General features: G+C 36.0%; 1 protein-coding gene across 1 annotated transcript in view; it reads left to right on the top strand.

Moving 5' to 3' along the window:
* CFAP47 (cilia and flagella associated protein 47) overlaps positions 1-14,958 on the top strand; it is a 543,896-nt gene that overhangs the window by 64,895 nt on the left and 464,043 nt on the right. The window contains exons 16-19 of the mRNA XM_042974584.1: positions 4,498-4,628; positions 7,619-7,741; positions 9,037-9,168; positions 11,929-12,006. Coding sequence (XP_042830518.1) covers positions 4,498-4,628; positions 7,619-7,741; positions 9,037-9,168; positions 11,929-12,006 — 464 coding nt within the window. The remainder of the gene's footprint in view (positions 1-4,497; positions 4,629-7,618; positions 7,742-9,036; positions 9,169-11,928; positions 12,007-14,958) is intronic.

Raw genomic sequence — 14,958 nt, forward strand, 5'->3', positions numbered from 1 at the left:
AAAGGGTTTTGGATGGTCATGTTTTCATTTTCATTTGCTTTCATGTATTTTTAAATTTCTTTTTTAATTTCCTGGTTGGCCCATTCATTCTTTAGTAGGATGTTCTTTAACCTCCATGTATTTGGAGGCTTTTAAAATTTTTTCTTGTGGTTGATTTCAAGTTTCATAGTGTTGTGATTTGAAAATATGCACAGTATGATCTCAGTCCTTTTATATTTGTTGAGGGCTGTTTTGTGACCCCAGTATGTGATCTTTTTTGAGGAATGTGTACATTTGAGAAGAATGTGTATTCTGCTGATTTTGGATGAAAATTTCTAAATATATCTGTTAAGTTCATCTGGCCCAATGTGTCATTCACAGCCATTGTTTCCTTACTGATTTTCTGTTGCTTTTGAATGAAAATTTCTAAATATATCTGTTAAGTCCATCTGGTCCAATGTGTCATTCATAGTTATTGTTTCCTTACTGATTATCTGCCTAGATGCTCTGTCCATTGTTGTAAGTGGAGCATTAAAGTCCTCTACAATCACAGTATTGTTATCTGTATGTTCATTTATGTTTGTGATTAATTTATTTTTATATTTGGGTGTGTTTCCATGTTGGGGGTGTAAACTTTTACAGTTGTTAGCTCTTCTTGATGGTTAGGCCCCCTAATTATGATACAATGTCCTTCTTCATATCTTATTATTGTCTCTATTTTTAAATCTAGTTTGTGTGATATAAGTATGGCTACTCGGCTTTCTTTTGACATGCAGTAGCATGATAGATGGTTTTCCATCCCCTCACTTTCAATCTGCAGGTGTCCTTGTATCTAAAATTAGTCTCTTGCAGGCAGCATACAGGTGGATCTTTTTTTTTTTTTTTTTTTTTTAAATCCGTTCTGATACCTTATGTCTTTTGATTGGGGGATTTAGTAGTCCATTTACCTTCAGAGTGATTATTGTAAGTTATGGATTTGGTGTCCTGGTGTTATCTGTAGGTTTCATGTTTGGTGATGTCTCTGGTCTTTTGTAGTCTTTGCTGCTTTCCACTCACAGAGTCCCCCTTAGGACCTCCTGCAGGGCTGGCTTAGTGGTCATGAACTCCTTTAGTTTTTGTCTAGGAAAGTCTTTATCTCTCCTTCTATTCCAAATGACAGCTTTGCTGGATACACGATTCTTGGCTGCATATATTTCTATTCAGCACATTGAGTATCTCCTGCCACTCCCTTCTGACTTCCTAAGTTTCAGTGGACAGGTATCTTATGACCCTTATGTGTCTACCCTTATAGATTAAGGCCTGTTTTTCCATAGCTGCTTTCAGAATTCTCTTTATCCTTGTATTTTGTAAGTTTCACTCAGATATGTCATGGTGTTGGCATGTTTTTGTTGATTTTGAAAGGAGTTCTCAGTGCCTCCTGGACTTGGATGTCTGTGTCCTTCCTTATATTAAGGAAGTTCTCTGCTATAATTTGTTCAAATAAACCTTCTTCCCCTTTCTGTCTTCTTTTGGAATGCCTATGATAAGGATATTATTTGATTTCATTTCATTGAACCACTTAGGTCTCTAATTCTTCCCTCATAGTCTAGTAATTTCTTTTCTCTCCTTTTCTCGGCTTCATCATTTTCCATTATTTTATTGTCTATTTCACCTATTCTCTGTTCTGCTTCTCTCATCCTTGCTGTCACTGCATCTAGTTTAGTTTGCATCTCGTTTACAGCATTTTTAAATTCATCATGACTATTTCTTAGGTCCTTGTTCTCTGCAGCAATAGATTCTCTGCTATCTTCTATGTTTTTTTCAAGCTCAGCTATTAGTCTTAGGACTGTTATTCTATTTTAATGTTCACATATATTGTTTATATCTCTTTTGAGCCATTCTCCAGCTGTCATTTCTTCCTTGAATTTCTTTTGAGGAGAATTACTCCATTTCATTATTTTGGCTGGTTTTATGTGTTTTAGTAGCTTGTTCTGACTCCTGTACCTGTGAATACTACTATATTAAAATGCAGTCATACTGTCTAGAGCCTGGCATGTCCAAAAGTGTTTTTGATGTGTGTTGCATGCTATCCATTGTTGCATCTTTGGTTGCTTTTTCTCACTGCTTGTTGTGGTGGATTTGACTTTCCACCAGGTGTTCTTTGATTTTTTCATTGAAGTAACCCTGGAAAAAAGGAATAAGTGGGCAGGGGAAGAAGTCTTATCCCATACAAAGAGAGAAATGACAGGGGTCGAAAAAAATACCAGGCAGAGAATCAAAGAAAGTATAAGCCTTAATCTAGAGAGAGAGGAAAATAAAGAAGAAAAACGTACAGAAAAGGTATAAAAAAATTGAGTAAAAATGCCTGATGAAGCAAACAAACAACCAGAAAAGAGAATGAAAAAAAAATATATGTATACACACACACACACACACACACACACACACACACACACACAAAATAAGAATTGATCAAAAATCAAATCAGGATCTCTGGGCCTGATTCCAGTGGAAAGAGGTTTAAGAAATGGGGGGTGGTAGAGGGAAAAAGAAGAAAAAAGAGAAGTAAAAGAAGAGAAAAAAATAATAAAAGAATTAAAAAAGAAACAGACTAATATACAAAACATCAGGATAGTTGTCTCTTGGTGCCTGGGGGCTGTTCTGGTCTGGAGCAGAGGCCATCTGGTTTGGTTGGGGTCAGTCCTGCTCTGGTAGATAAGTAGTTACCCAGCACAGAGTGGCAGGGTTTGGTATAAGTGGGTTCTGTCCCCACTGGGGGCCACTGTGATGTTCTCTGAATCCCAGCCATGTTGGTGATGGGGCAGAAAATGGTAACACCCCAACTCTCTTCCCCAGATAGGGTGTCTTAAACCATGCTGTTCAGGCAGCCCTCACATAATAGTGCTGGCGGGCAGCTTGTCCTGCTCCACAGTCTCCTGTGCCTCCTAGGTGCTCTGCTCGGATTCAAACCTGATGTCTTAAAGGATCCTGCACCACAAAACCCAATTCTGGAATAGCGCCAGTCTGCCCAGTTGACAAAGAGCCTCTGGTTGGCGCCTGCAGGGTGTTTTGTCCTTGGAGGGGCAATAAACCCTCTTCCTACAGTACTCGAGGGAGGGGACTGCTCTTGCCCAGTGTGTCCCTGAGATCACTACAGCTCCCAGGGGCTGGCTCCCCTCCCCTCCCAGGCACATGCAAACAGCTGGCTCTGGTCCAGAGAAAGTTGCGTACCCCTGAAAACCCCTATCTTCACTTGTAAGGTTGTTTGCAAAGTAGAAACTGTCGCTCTCTATATTTTTGGTTCCCCAGACTATGGTCTGGAGATGTTTTTCTCTTGTCCAAATACAATCCCACACGTCTCCAGCCTCTCCTCACTTCCTTTTGTCTCTCCACAGAAGGGGTCCCCTCCCCTCCGTACCTATGCCATCCGTTCTCCGTTTTATCTCTTCCACTTTGCAAACACGCGCTTCTGTCCCACTAAGCTGTCTCTTTCCACCTGTGGGGATCCTTCTGCCCCTCAGCAGATTGATTTCCTGGGTGTTCCAGATGACCTGACTTCAATTCAACTGTGTTGGAGGGATGAGGGGGAAATAATGATCCCCCTACTTTTCCACCAGCTTGATTCCTCCCAGACAAATATAATCCTGATGGACGCCACTAGACTGTTAGTTTTTCCCTGAGCAGTTTCTTTTCTCTTTATAAATTATGGTGCCTACCATAGTATTGGCACTCAGAAGTATTAACAATAACATCTGGCACTGGGTGTTTTCGTGGCATCACACACTATGGTAATTGCTTTACATGTCTTATTATCTCTCTACTTGACCACTGCAAAACTAAGAGGTACGCACTATGTTTTTAAGTTTATGGAAACTGCCATCGCATGAAAATGTACCTAACCCTAAGGCAAAATATATATGTGACACTCACTCATCATTCTGTTTAATGTTCCATGCATTTGAATTTTCCTTTGGAGGAAGAACTTGTAAGTCATTCTTTCCATCAAATATTATTTTCTTACTCCAAAGGAAATGATGAATTTAAACAGATAAAGCAGCCCACACCAAATGTGCCTAATATCTCCTGGGTTCTCAATACATTTGAATTATAGAAATGTGTTAATTACTGGTAGCAATATCAGAAGTTCTATCTCTAGGACTGTGAACACATAAAAACAAAAAAGTCTCTGGTAATTGTAATTTTTTACTCTGAAAACTGAATGAGTGATGTTAATAAGTATTTCAGAGTGTTGGGAAACATGAAGGAGAAAGTTTGCTAAATACTGGCATACTTTTTGTCAAATATTTTGATCTGCTTAATAAAATTGGAAAATAAGGTATGCATGTTAGCTTTTAATCAAATTCTCTAGGTCTGTACTCATTTGATAATCTCTCATATAGTATTTCCCTATATTTTGAATTTAATTTAAATAATTTGTTATATAATGTCATTACATTTTTATGCCAGCTCTTATTTTGGATATTAAAATAAATACAATTAAAATATGGTCCATATCTGTTCTTTCTAAATCCTCTGTAGGCACTGTTGAACCATATTCCTCCTTGCAATGTGAAGTAACTTGGCAGCCAGGTTTCAGTTCTCCGGAAAGGGGAGAATTTGTTCTTCACGTCAATGAAGGAAACACAATGACCCTAAAATGTGTTGCACAAGTAATGATTTCCATTGGATATGATTTTTATTTGGAAGACTCTAAATTGGTTGGGCATATATATGTGTGTATAGTTAGGTATATATATATTAGTAAAACTGATTTTCCTTGCAGTATTTTTTTAACTGAATTACCCATCCTCTTGGTACCACTTCTCTACCATAAATGAAGACTTTGCTAAAAAATGGTATTGTGTTACCTAGAATTAACTCAGAAATCCAAGACTTTGGTGCCAATGGTACTAGATTGTTATTAGAGCCTTTATAAACGTAAAATAGCATGAGAGCCACTTAACAATTACTTCATTAAAAGAAAAAGAAAAATAGAAAAAATTGTGTTTTTGTCCTACTATAATGCCTTGTTAGAATTCTAGTAGTAATTAATAACTCAGTGTGAAATGGATCATGTAATTTACAAATTAAGGAGATATGGAAATTCTTATTTTTATAGAACATACTGCTTATAATAAAAATGAGTAAAGTTAAAACTGCAGTATGTTGATTTTAACATTCTGTGGTAGAGCCCAGAAGGCCTTAAGTTCATGCCTTGTCATCACCAAGAATCCACTTTACTTGTGTACTAAATTTTCTTTCCAATATTGGTAGTAATTTAACAAGTCAATGCTGTTTTATTACATCTCGTCTCTATCTCCAGGCCATGATCATGCTCTTAAATATTTTAGCTATGAAGGAGCTCATAGCCTTAAGAGATAAGAGATTCATCCACTTTAATGATGGCATCAATCAGTACAGTCTTTCCTCTGCTCTAGGCTTGAAATCAGCAGGACCTTACTTCTTTCCCTATGTTTAAATTACTTACTGTTCTTTAAAAAACTTTCTATTGAAGTATATAGTATACACACAGTATATATTATACATACAGAAAAGTATATTATGATTTCCATATTGTTCAGTCTTTACAGACTGATGGCACCTTTGTAACTCACACCCAGATCAACCAGATCAAGAAATAGCATATGACTAATATTCCACAAGAACCATCCTTCCCTCCCCAATTTACAGTTCCAGTCACTCCATCCCTCCCAGAGTCATCACTATCCTTACTTCTAAGGACATAGATTAATCTTTGTTATGAGCTTTATTTAAATGTAATCAAAACATGTGTTCTCTTTTATGTCTGGCTTCTTTTGTTCATCATTAGGTTTGTGGGCTTTGTCTATTCTGAAACGTGTGGTGACAGTGTATTCATTCTCATTCCTGAATAGTATTCCATTGTGTGACTATACCATCATTTTTCTATCACACAGCTGATGGGGATTTGGATTGTTTCAGATTTATCACTACTATAATAGTGCTTCTGTTGACATTTTTATAGATGTATTTTGGTGAATATATGCACATAGTTCTTTAACTGTTGCTTTCATAACTGTGTATGACCAAGTTACTAATAGAAATTTGCTCACATACCCCATGTGTATTTTTTCTAACAGATAAAAGATGAACAATTTAGTAGTTTAGGCTTTGCATTAGTAATGTCATTTATTAGTTACTTTGTGTCAGGCAGGATGCTAAATGCTATTCATGTATTTTCTAATTTAATCTTTACAACAACTCTGTAAGGCTGTATTTATGACTCAGTTGATGGATGAGGAAATGCAGGATTAGGGTGGGTAATTAACAACGGTGAGTTCACACATGCAGTAAATGCTCTAGGTGGAATTTCTATCCAGATCTCTTTGCCTCCACAGTCTTTGCTGTTACCCTTTGTTAAAATGTGTCCACTTTCCTACCCTAGGATTGCTTAAAAATAAAGTCTGAGATCTCAATAATGGGTTAGGTTATTTTATGATAAATTCTTGACATCCTTAAAGTTAAATGAATTGTGAAGTGTTTCTCTTAAGAAAGTAAAGATGGAGGAACATGAAGTGATTAAATAAAATGTTCATTGTCATTAATTTATGAAGTATTTAGTTGACCACTTTGTTATGTTAGCTTTGTTTATTTTTTTAATTTTTAAAATGTTTTTTTTAACATTTTATTTATTTTTGAGAGAGAGAGAGAGAGAGAGAGAGAGAAAGAGAGAAAGAGAAGTGAGCAGGAGAGAGGCAGAGAGGGAGACACAAAATATGGAGCAGGTTCCAGGCTCTGAGCTATCAGCACAGAGCCTGACATCGGGCTAGAACCCACGAACCGTGAGATCACAACCCTAACCCGAAGTCAGACGCTTAACTGACTGAGCTACCCAGGAGCCCCTATTAGCTTTGTTTACAAATCTATTATTCCAATTTCCCAAGTCATATTCTTCAAATAATTATAAGAAAGTATTAAAACCTCCTAAGACAATAAATAATTCATCATAGATAGAGATAATAGGATGTGGTATAAAGAGCACTGAATAAGGAATTGGACTACTTGAGTTCCAGTTCCCCTTTGTTATTGTTTCCTTTCCTGTGAAATAGGAGAGATAGATAATATCAGCATTTTCACAGAGTGTCCTATGATACTGTAGTTGGGGAAGTTATTTGTGCAGGGTTAAGGAGGAGTTCTGTGCCTAAGTAACTCTAAATCACAGTGAACTACCTCCTCATTCTCAGATAAGCAAAGTGTGCATTATCAACATATTAAGTGCTAAGAGAAGACTTCTAGTAAAAACGTGTCAATATAATTTCATTTGGCACACTATTTCCTATGCTAGGGGACTCTTGAACTCTTTACTTTTGCAGAGCACATGGTAACACCCTGTACATGGTTGGATAGATGATTTCTAAGATCTCCTTCAGTGATTAATCTACATGATTCTAAGTCTCATATTTACTTTCTCCATTGAGTTGTCTTAATCCCCCTGCCTTCCTCCATTTAGCAGTACGTTTTAGATCTTCCATTCTATTTTTCCTTTCTCTTAAGTACATTATAACATTTGATAACACTTCATATTCTAGAAATTTCTATGAAGCTGAAAAAATTTGAGTCATTTGGTAGGGGATAAAAATATTTATTACTATTTCTATCATAACTTCTCTTTTATTATTAGGTTGGCCACACCAAGGTCGTATTTTTGGAGCCAAGGATCCTCTTCAGTAATAGCCCTCAAGGTTTAACAACTTGGAGGAAAGCGATTCTACACAATGTAGGACAAAACCATGCTTATTTCAAGGTAATGTAGAATCTTGGAATCTTGTTTGGAGCAGATCACATTATAATTTGAATTAGTCTTTTGCCATGAACACTGTAGTGTTGCTTTATAAATTGGCTGATGCTAATATTAGTCTCATAATATTTCGTATGAGACTTATCTGAGTACATTTCATCTACTTTGTCCTTGTAATTTCCCACAATAAGTTTTTCTCCTTTTTTTCCCCTCCCTTAGTCTCTCTTTTTCTTCTTACCCTTCTTTTTCTTCCTGTCATTTTGTCTTATTGAAAAGATAATTTGAAAAAATAACACTTCAGAAAGTATCTATTGTTGCTATTACAACTCTATATTTAATTACATGTTTTTCCTTCTTTCTTCATTTTCACTCTATCATCAGGACTATTATGGTAGAAACTGGGACCTAGAGCAAGATCCTTCTAAAGATACTCTTTTTATACTTGTTGTTCCTGATTTGAATTACAGGGTGAGGGGTGTTTAAAGTGGTGATAGAATTTTTTTTGCTTAAAAATATATTAAGATCTCCCAGTAGAGGTTAGTGTTTGAAACTTTTCATTCAGGCTTTGTATCTACATGTCTTCTTCTGCCCAAACGAAAAGAAAAAAAAAAAAAAACAAACAGAAAAACCCAGATACCTTTATCTATTCTGTTGCTTGAAAACTACTTCTGAGGTCTATTTGCTCCTTCATTCCAAAAATACCTTAGCCAATTTTCCTTTAAATTATTCTGGCTTCAAGCATGGTAGATACTCCTAAATTAGCCTCTGAGAAACCACACCATAAATCCTTTGGTAAGGTGCTTAGAACTTTTTCGAAGATCAAAATGATATCTTAGGCGTTATGTTATCAAGGAGATAACAGAGAAGAGGAGGGTTATCATCTTGCTCTCCACCCGCCCCCCCCCCCCCCCCCAGCCCTGTAATGTTGCTTTCAGTATTTACTGTCAGGAAAAAGACAAACTATCAAAGTAGTATCTAGAATTTTGTCATCTTCTCTAACAGATATGTCTCATCCTTGTAAGTTTTGCAGTGTCTTGAAAACGTTCCAGACAATAAACTTAATCATCTTTTTTTCAATTGGATGCCACCACTACCGAAATTTCTGTTTCCTGGGTTAGGGCTACAAACCCTTCTTGAAGTTTATTTGTGCGTCTAGTGTTTGAAAACTTATTACAAAATCATCTCATGCTCTGTGCCCAGGGTCCTCTCTCTAGGTAGTAGTTTGGAAGCTTTCTTATGAAAGCTTCAGAACAGTAACTTTAAAGGGATAATGTAGCATTTCTGCAAATTTTCACTTACAGGTTTGTGACCAGAGTCTTTTGTCTACCATTAATATTGTTCCATCACAAGGAATAATTCCATTTGGGGGACTAACTGTTCTCAATATCTCCTGTACACCAACTGTAGCAGAAAAATTTGATACAAGAGCAAAGGTATGTTTATGCATATATGTATTCATACCTTATGTATGTCTATGTGGATTTGTTTGGTTGTTTTTAGATATTTATAATAGTAGGTATAATACTGTAAAATGTTGTGTGTGTTTTATTCTTAGAAAACTTGTTTTAATGATTTCTTCTAATGGGAATAGGGTTTAATGGTTTAATGGTTTATGATACTAATCAATTGGTTTTAAAATTTGTGTTATTTTTTTTAACAGTTGAGTTACCTCTAAAATATGCAGTTTTTAGAGGTCTGTGAAATAAGCAACTTTATAGAAATGGTTAGCAGAACCTGGCAAGAGGATTTGTAGAAAATATTTTGGTGAAAGTTAGTAATGGAAATTTCTACTAAGTTGAAATGGATACCTTTCATCAGTATGAGGCATTTTTCACATGAAATTAGAATGATGTTTGGTGTCTCTAAGTTGTGCTAAGTCTTCATTAGTCATAGAGGAAAGGATGACTTTTTTACATGACATTAATTAGATATTTGATTTAACTAGATACCTTAAGAAAAATTAATCAATTTTGGAATGTTAATTCTAAGTAGCTTCAATGACTTTATGAACTGTAGGCAAATTCTATATGGTGTTAACATCTATATTTTATAGCATGCATAAAATGTGTACTAGTTTATATTCTTAGAGCTATTTAAATAGGAAAAGATATTACCTTGATTTTAGAGGCTTCTCTAAGTGATCGCTAAACAGAACAAATAAAACATAAGATCAGTCTCTGATAAATGTTATTATAAACTCAAGGAGTGGAATACTCTTTTTTTAAAATTTTTAATGTTTATTTATTTTTGAGAGAGAGAGAGAGAGAGAGAGAGAGAGAGAACACGAGTGGGGGAGGGGCAGAGAGAGAGGGAGACACAGAATCCAAAGCAGGCTCCAGGCTCTGAGCTGTCAGCACAGAGCCAGATGCGGGGCTCAAACTCACAAACCGTGAGGTCGTGACCTAAGCTGAAGTCATACGCTTAACTGACTGAGCCACCCAGGTGCCCCAAGGAATGGAATACTCTTGATATTCAGTCTAATGATCAACTGTGTATATTTACTTACATTAGAAATGATAAGTACACTTATCAAATCAAAATAAATAGTTTTGGATATATTCTCTATTTTATCCTTAATTTCCCCTAACAGTTAATTTTTAAATAATTTGACAATATTATTAATGTGATAAACACCAAAAATTGTCCCAAATAAACCATCAAATGATTGTATCTTACTTTTAAAAAGAAATATGTATTGAAGGGTGTTTATAAATTATATATTGTGGTATATGGTCTGAGATTTCAGCAGAATTTTTTTATATAATATTCTGGAAAACATAAAAAATAATGCCACTAAAATACAGATTTTACTAAAAGATTAATTTCTACTGTATTTTAGAAGGTTATGCTGTTTTTACAATGCTTACCTTTTTAACAAAATATAATAAGATTCATTTATTCATCCGCTCAACACATATTTCCTGGGCACAAATTTTATGTTAGTTTCTGTCGTAGATTCAGTGGATGACAAATGATGCGGAGGTGGGTAAAAAACAGCCCTGAAAAGTTGAGATTATGTATGGGGTTCATCAATGAAGAACATGTTGATTTATAATTTCCTCTGAATCATTAAATGATGCTTTTTATGATTTTAGTCAAGTATTTTGTTTTTATAGTATATATTCTTTAAATAAAATTTGGAAGTTGTATAATATTATGAATATACTGATTTAGTTAATAAAATTAAATGGCACATAGCTTTCCCCAATAATTTTGAACAAATGATAATTTGGAGTTTATTTGCCTATGTACACTGTCACTGACTTTCTGTGGAAAGGGTACAATATATTCATATCATACAATATACAGAAAGTATAGTGTCACTGAGTTTCTGTAGAAAGGGTAAAATACATTCATATCTCTTTCTTAGATATATATTTAGATTTAAATCCAGACTTGTTATACTCTATTCTTATACAGGTAAGGCTTTCAGCGAATGCTGTTATTGTGGTTCTGAGATTTTGCTTAGACACTTTAATATTCAGTTAATCTACATTTCTAATTTTGTAGGAATTCGTGAAACGAAATTCTTATTTCACTATCTTAATTTTCCCGGAGGCAGTTTAGTGTTCAGGTAGTCCTTTGTTCAAATTTAGCCACTGCTGTTCTGAGACATCAAGAAAAAAGCAAAATCCTCTGCCTCTCTGAGCCTCAATTTTCCTGAGTTGGAAATTAGGATATTCATATTAACGACCTCACAGGATACTGAGGAATAATAAGGAGACAATGTATTTAGCACGATTCCTGGCCCATTTACTCAGCAATGTTTTTTAGCTACTTTCATTATTATGGTAATTGTGGATGTTAGTGTCTCGCCATGGGAAGAAGTGTTTGTACTCAGTGCCCTGTTTTAATTTTGAATAATCTCTTGAAATTAGGTAAATACAAAAGGGATACAGGGAGTGGCAATAACATCTAGTCACATGGGTAGAACTCTGTCATCAAACTCATAAGCTGTGAACTGGTCCTGCTTGTGGTGTAGGTTTTTGAGAGTTGAACATTCATTCCTCTTAGGAACAAATTCTGCATAACAAGAAATGCGATGACAACTGCCAGAATAAATCTTGTGACATTTATAATATGGTATGAGTATTTGAATTTTAAAATATTACGAAATGCCAGGTAACACTTTAGCAAGATGCAAGGAGATTTTAATGCCGTTTCTACAAAGTTTTATATTTCTCTTAAATAAGGTTGCTATTCGCCATGCAAATGTCATAGACCTTAGGATTGGTGGATCTGTTGAGATTGCTGATGTGGAAATTAACCCGGTGAGTACATTACCTATTTGTGGAACTGGTTTATAAGTGTGGTGACTTGTGTTTTGTGTCCCTAGTCAACCCATTTATGTTTAAAAATACTTTATTATATAATACTTTGGCACATCGAAATTTATATATGTAATATAAGTGATGAAGCAGAATATGAAATGAAGGTTTAATTATTTACCACTGAACGAGGTGGCTGGGTGGCTAGACACAGAAGCTGAATCAGACTCCAGGCTCTGAGCTGCCAGCACAGAGCCTGACACAGGGATGGAACTCTCAGACCGCAAGATCATGACCTGAGCTAAAGTTGGATGCTCAACCAGCTGAGCCACCCAGGCGCCCCTGGCTCGTTCATTTTTGAGCTTTGTAACAAACATGTGCTGTGTGTAGTCTTTGGTGAGTTAGTTTTAACTGACTGCTATATTTGCAAAGTTTATCTAAATTGTGTGTAGCTGTATTTTTTTCCTTCTCACTTCTGCTTAGTAGTCCGTTATGTTGTAGTAGACCTGTTGTAATTTGTAGATCCATTCCGCTGTCCATTCAATGAAGTGTTTCTGTTTTCTGGTTACTACAAACATGACAGCTGGGAACATTTGTGTACATATCTTACAAGGTACAAATGCCAGTGTTTCTCTAGGAGTGGAGTTGCTGAGTCGCAGAATATGTGCATTTTTGGCTTCACAAGATAGTTTCCATATTTTCTTCTCAAGTTTCCAATACCCCACATCCTTTTTTTTCCATAAGTTGTATTGTAAGACTTCATGTTTATCTATCTATTAAGTATAAAATGATATCTCACTGTGGTCTTGATTTGCATTTTCTGAACTATAGTTGTATATATGTATGTATGTATTTTTAATGTTTATTTATTTTTGAGAGAGAGAGTGTGCAGGGATGGAGGAAGGGCAGAAAGAGGGAGACACAGAACTCGATGCGAGCGACAGGCTCCACACCGTCAGTACAGAGCCTCATGTGGGGCTCGAACTCACGAACTGTGAGATCATGACCTGAGCTGAAGTAGGATACTTAACCGACTGAGCCATCCAGGCACCCCTAGTTGTATTTATTTTTTAAATCATTGCTCTGTACCCTGCTAAAACTTTGTCCTACAATTGACAGAGTACATACACACACATACTTTTTTTTTTTTTTCCCCTGGCAAGTCTCTCAGGAATTAAGTCTGGTCTCATCTACCCAAAAAATTTAACTGTAATCCTTCAAAGCAGGCTCATATGCCCCTCCATTGTGGAATTTATAACATGTTACAAACATCTTAAACTCTGGGAACATCTTCATCATAGCATTTGTCCTATTATTTTGAGGTCATCTGCACATCTGTTTTTGTCTCCCACTAGTACTGCAGCACCTGACACCATTCTGGTGCTGAATTAAATTGAGCAGATCTTGATGAGGCTGCCAGTGCCTCCAGTAGGGCCTCATTTCTATTCTGTACTTTAATGGCATCACCACAATTCTAGTGTCTTGCTTTAAGTTATAATTTTCTTTTATTTAACTAATTTTTTTTTAATGTTTGTGTATTTTTGAGAGAGAGAGAGAGGGAGGGAGGGAGGGAGGGAGAGAGGGACACACAGAATCTGAAGCAGGCTCCAGGCTCTGAGCTGTTAGCGCAGAGCCTTAGGTGGGGGCTTGAACTCAAGGACCGCGAGATGATGACCTGAGCCGAAGTCAGACACTTAACTGACTGAGCCACCCAGGTGCCCCGTTGAGTTATAATTTTCTAACCTTTATTTTATTTGGTGTTGAAAACATGATAAGTCCACATCAATTGGCAAATACTAGGCTAGCTTGTCCAAGACTGTGGTGATTCTTTGAGACTAAACTCTTAGTATCCAGAGTGCTTTTTTCCATTGCTATAGTGTTTCTCCTTGAACAATATTAGAAGTATATGGAGACTTTTACTATTTAATTTCCACACCCTAAAGGAATTTGTGGCATGCTTTGCATGTTATGGTACAATCGAGTAATTTTTTAAGACTTGATATTAATATATATCAATATTCCTTAATATGTTGAATTTTAAGCATAGCTGCCTAGCTGCCTTTTAAAAATAATATTCTGGCATCACCAGATATTATCAGTAATACATGTATTTATTTTTATTTTTTAAAAGATTTTTAAAGTTTATTTTTGAGAGTGAGTGAGCAGAGGAGGGGCAGAGAGAGAGGGAAAGAGAGAGTCCCAAGCAGGGTACACGCTCTCAGCACAAAGCCCAACATGGGGCTCAGACTCACAAACCATGAGATCATGTCCTGAGCTGAAATCCAGAGATGGACGTTTAACCGACTAAGCCATCCAGGCACCTTTGTCAGTAATACATTTAATAACTGTATGGCATGGAATATGTATCTTAAAAACAATTATGAAATTTTATCCGAATGAACATATGGACAAGACCGGCATGGCAAAAGAGGAGTGATTTTTGTGCAAATACAAAGCATCAGACTTTTATTACCCATATCGGATTTTACAGATTTCACCTGTAGAACTAGGTTGACATTATAAATGAAACAGATAGTGGCCATTTGACCGTAATGCAATATTTTCCTCAACATTTCTCTTTAATGTTATGTATAATTCTTTTACTTAGAAACTGTAAGGCTAAAATGTAGTAATTCTGCCAAAAGAGGAATCCTACAGAATTTTGTGATGTCAGCACATGCTTGGCACGTCTGCTGAAGTTAAGATACATTCAATGGCACAAAAACAGACACTCAGATCAATGGAACAGAATAGAGAACCCAGAAATGGATCCACAAACGTATGGCCAACTAATCTTTGACAAAACAGGAAAGAATATCCAATGGAATAAAGACAGTCTCTTCAGCAGGTGGTGCTGGGAAAACTGGACAGCGACATGCAGAAGAATGAAGCTGGACCACTTTCTTACACCATACACAAAAATAAACTCAAAATGGTTGAAAGACCTAAACATAA

The sequence above is a fragment of the Panthera tigris genome, chromosome X (assembly GCF_018350195.1).
Source record: "Panthera tigris isolate Pti1 chromosome X, P.tigris_Pti1_mat1.1, whole genome shotgun sequence".
Taxonomy (NCBI): domain Eukaryota; kingdom Metazoa; phylum Chordata; class Mammalia; order Carnivora; family Felidae; genus Panthera; species Panthera tigris.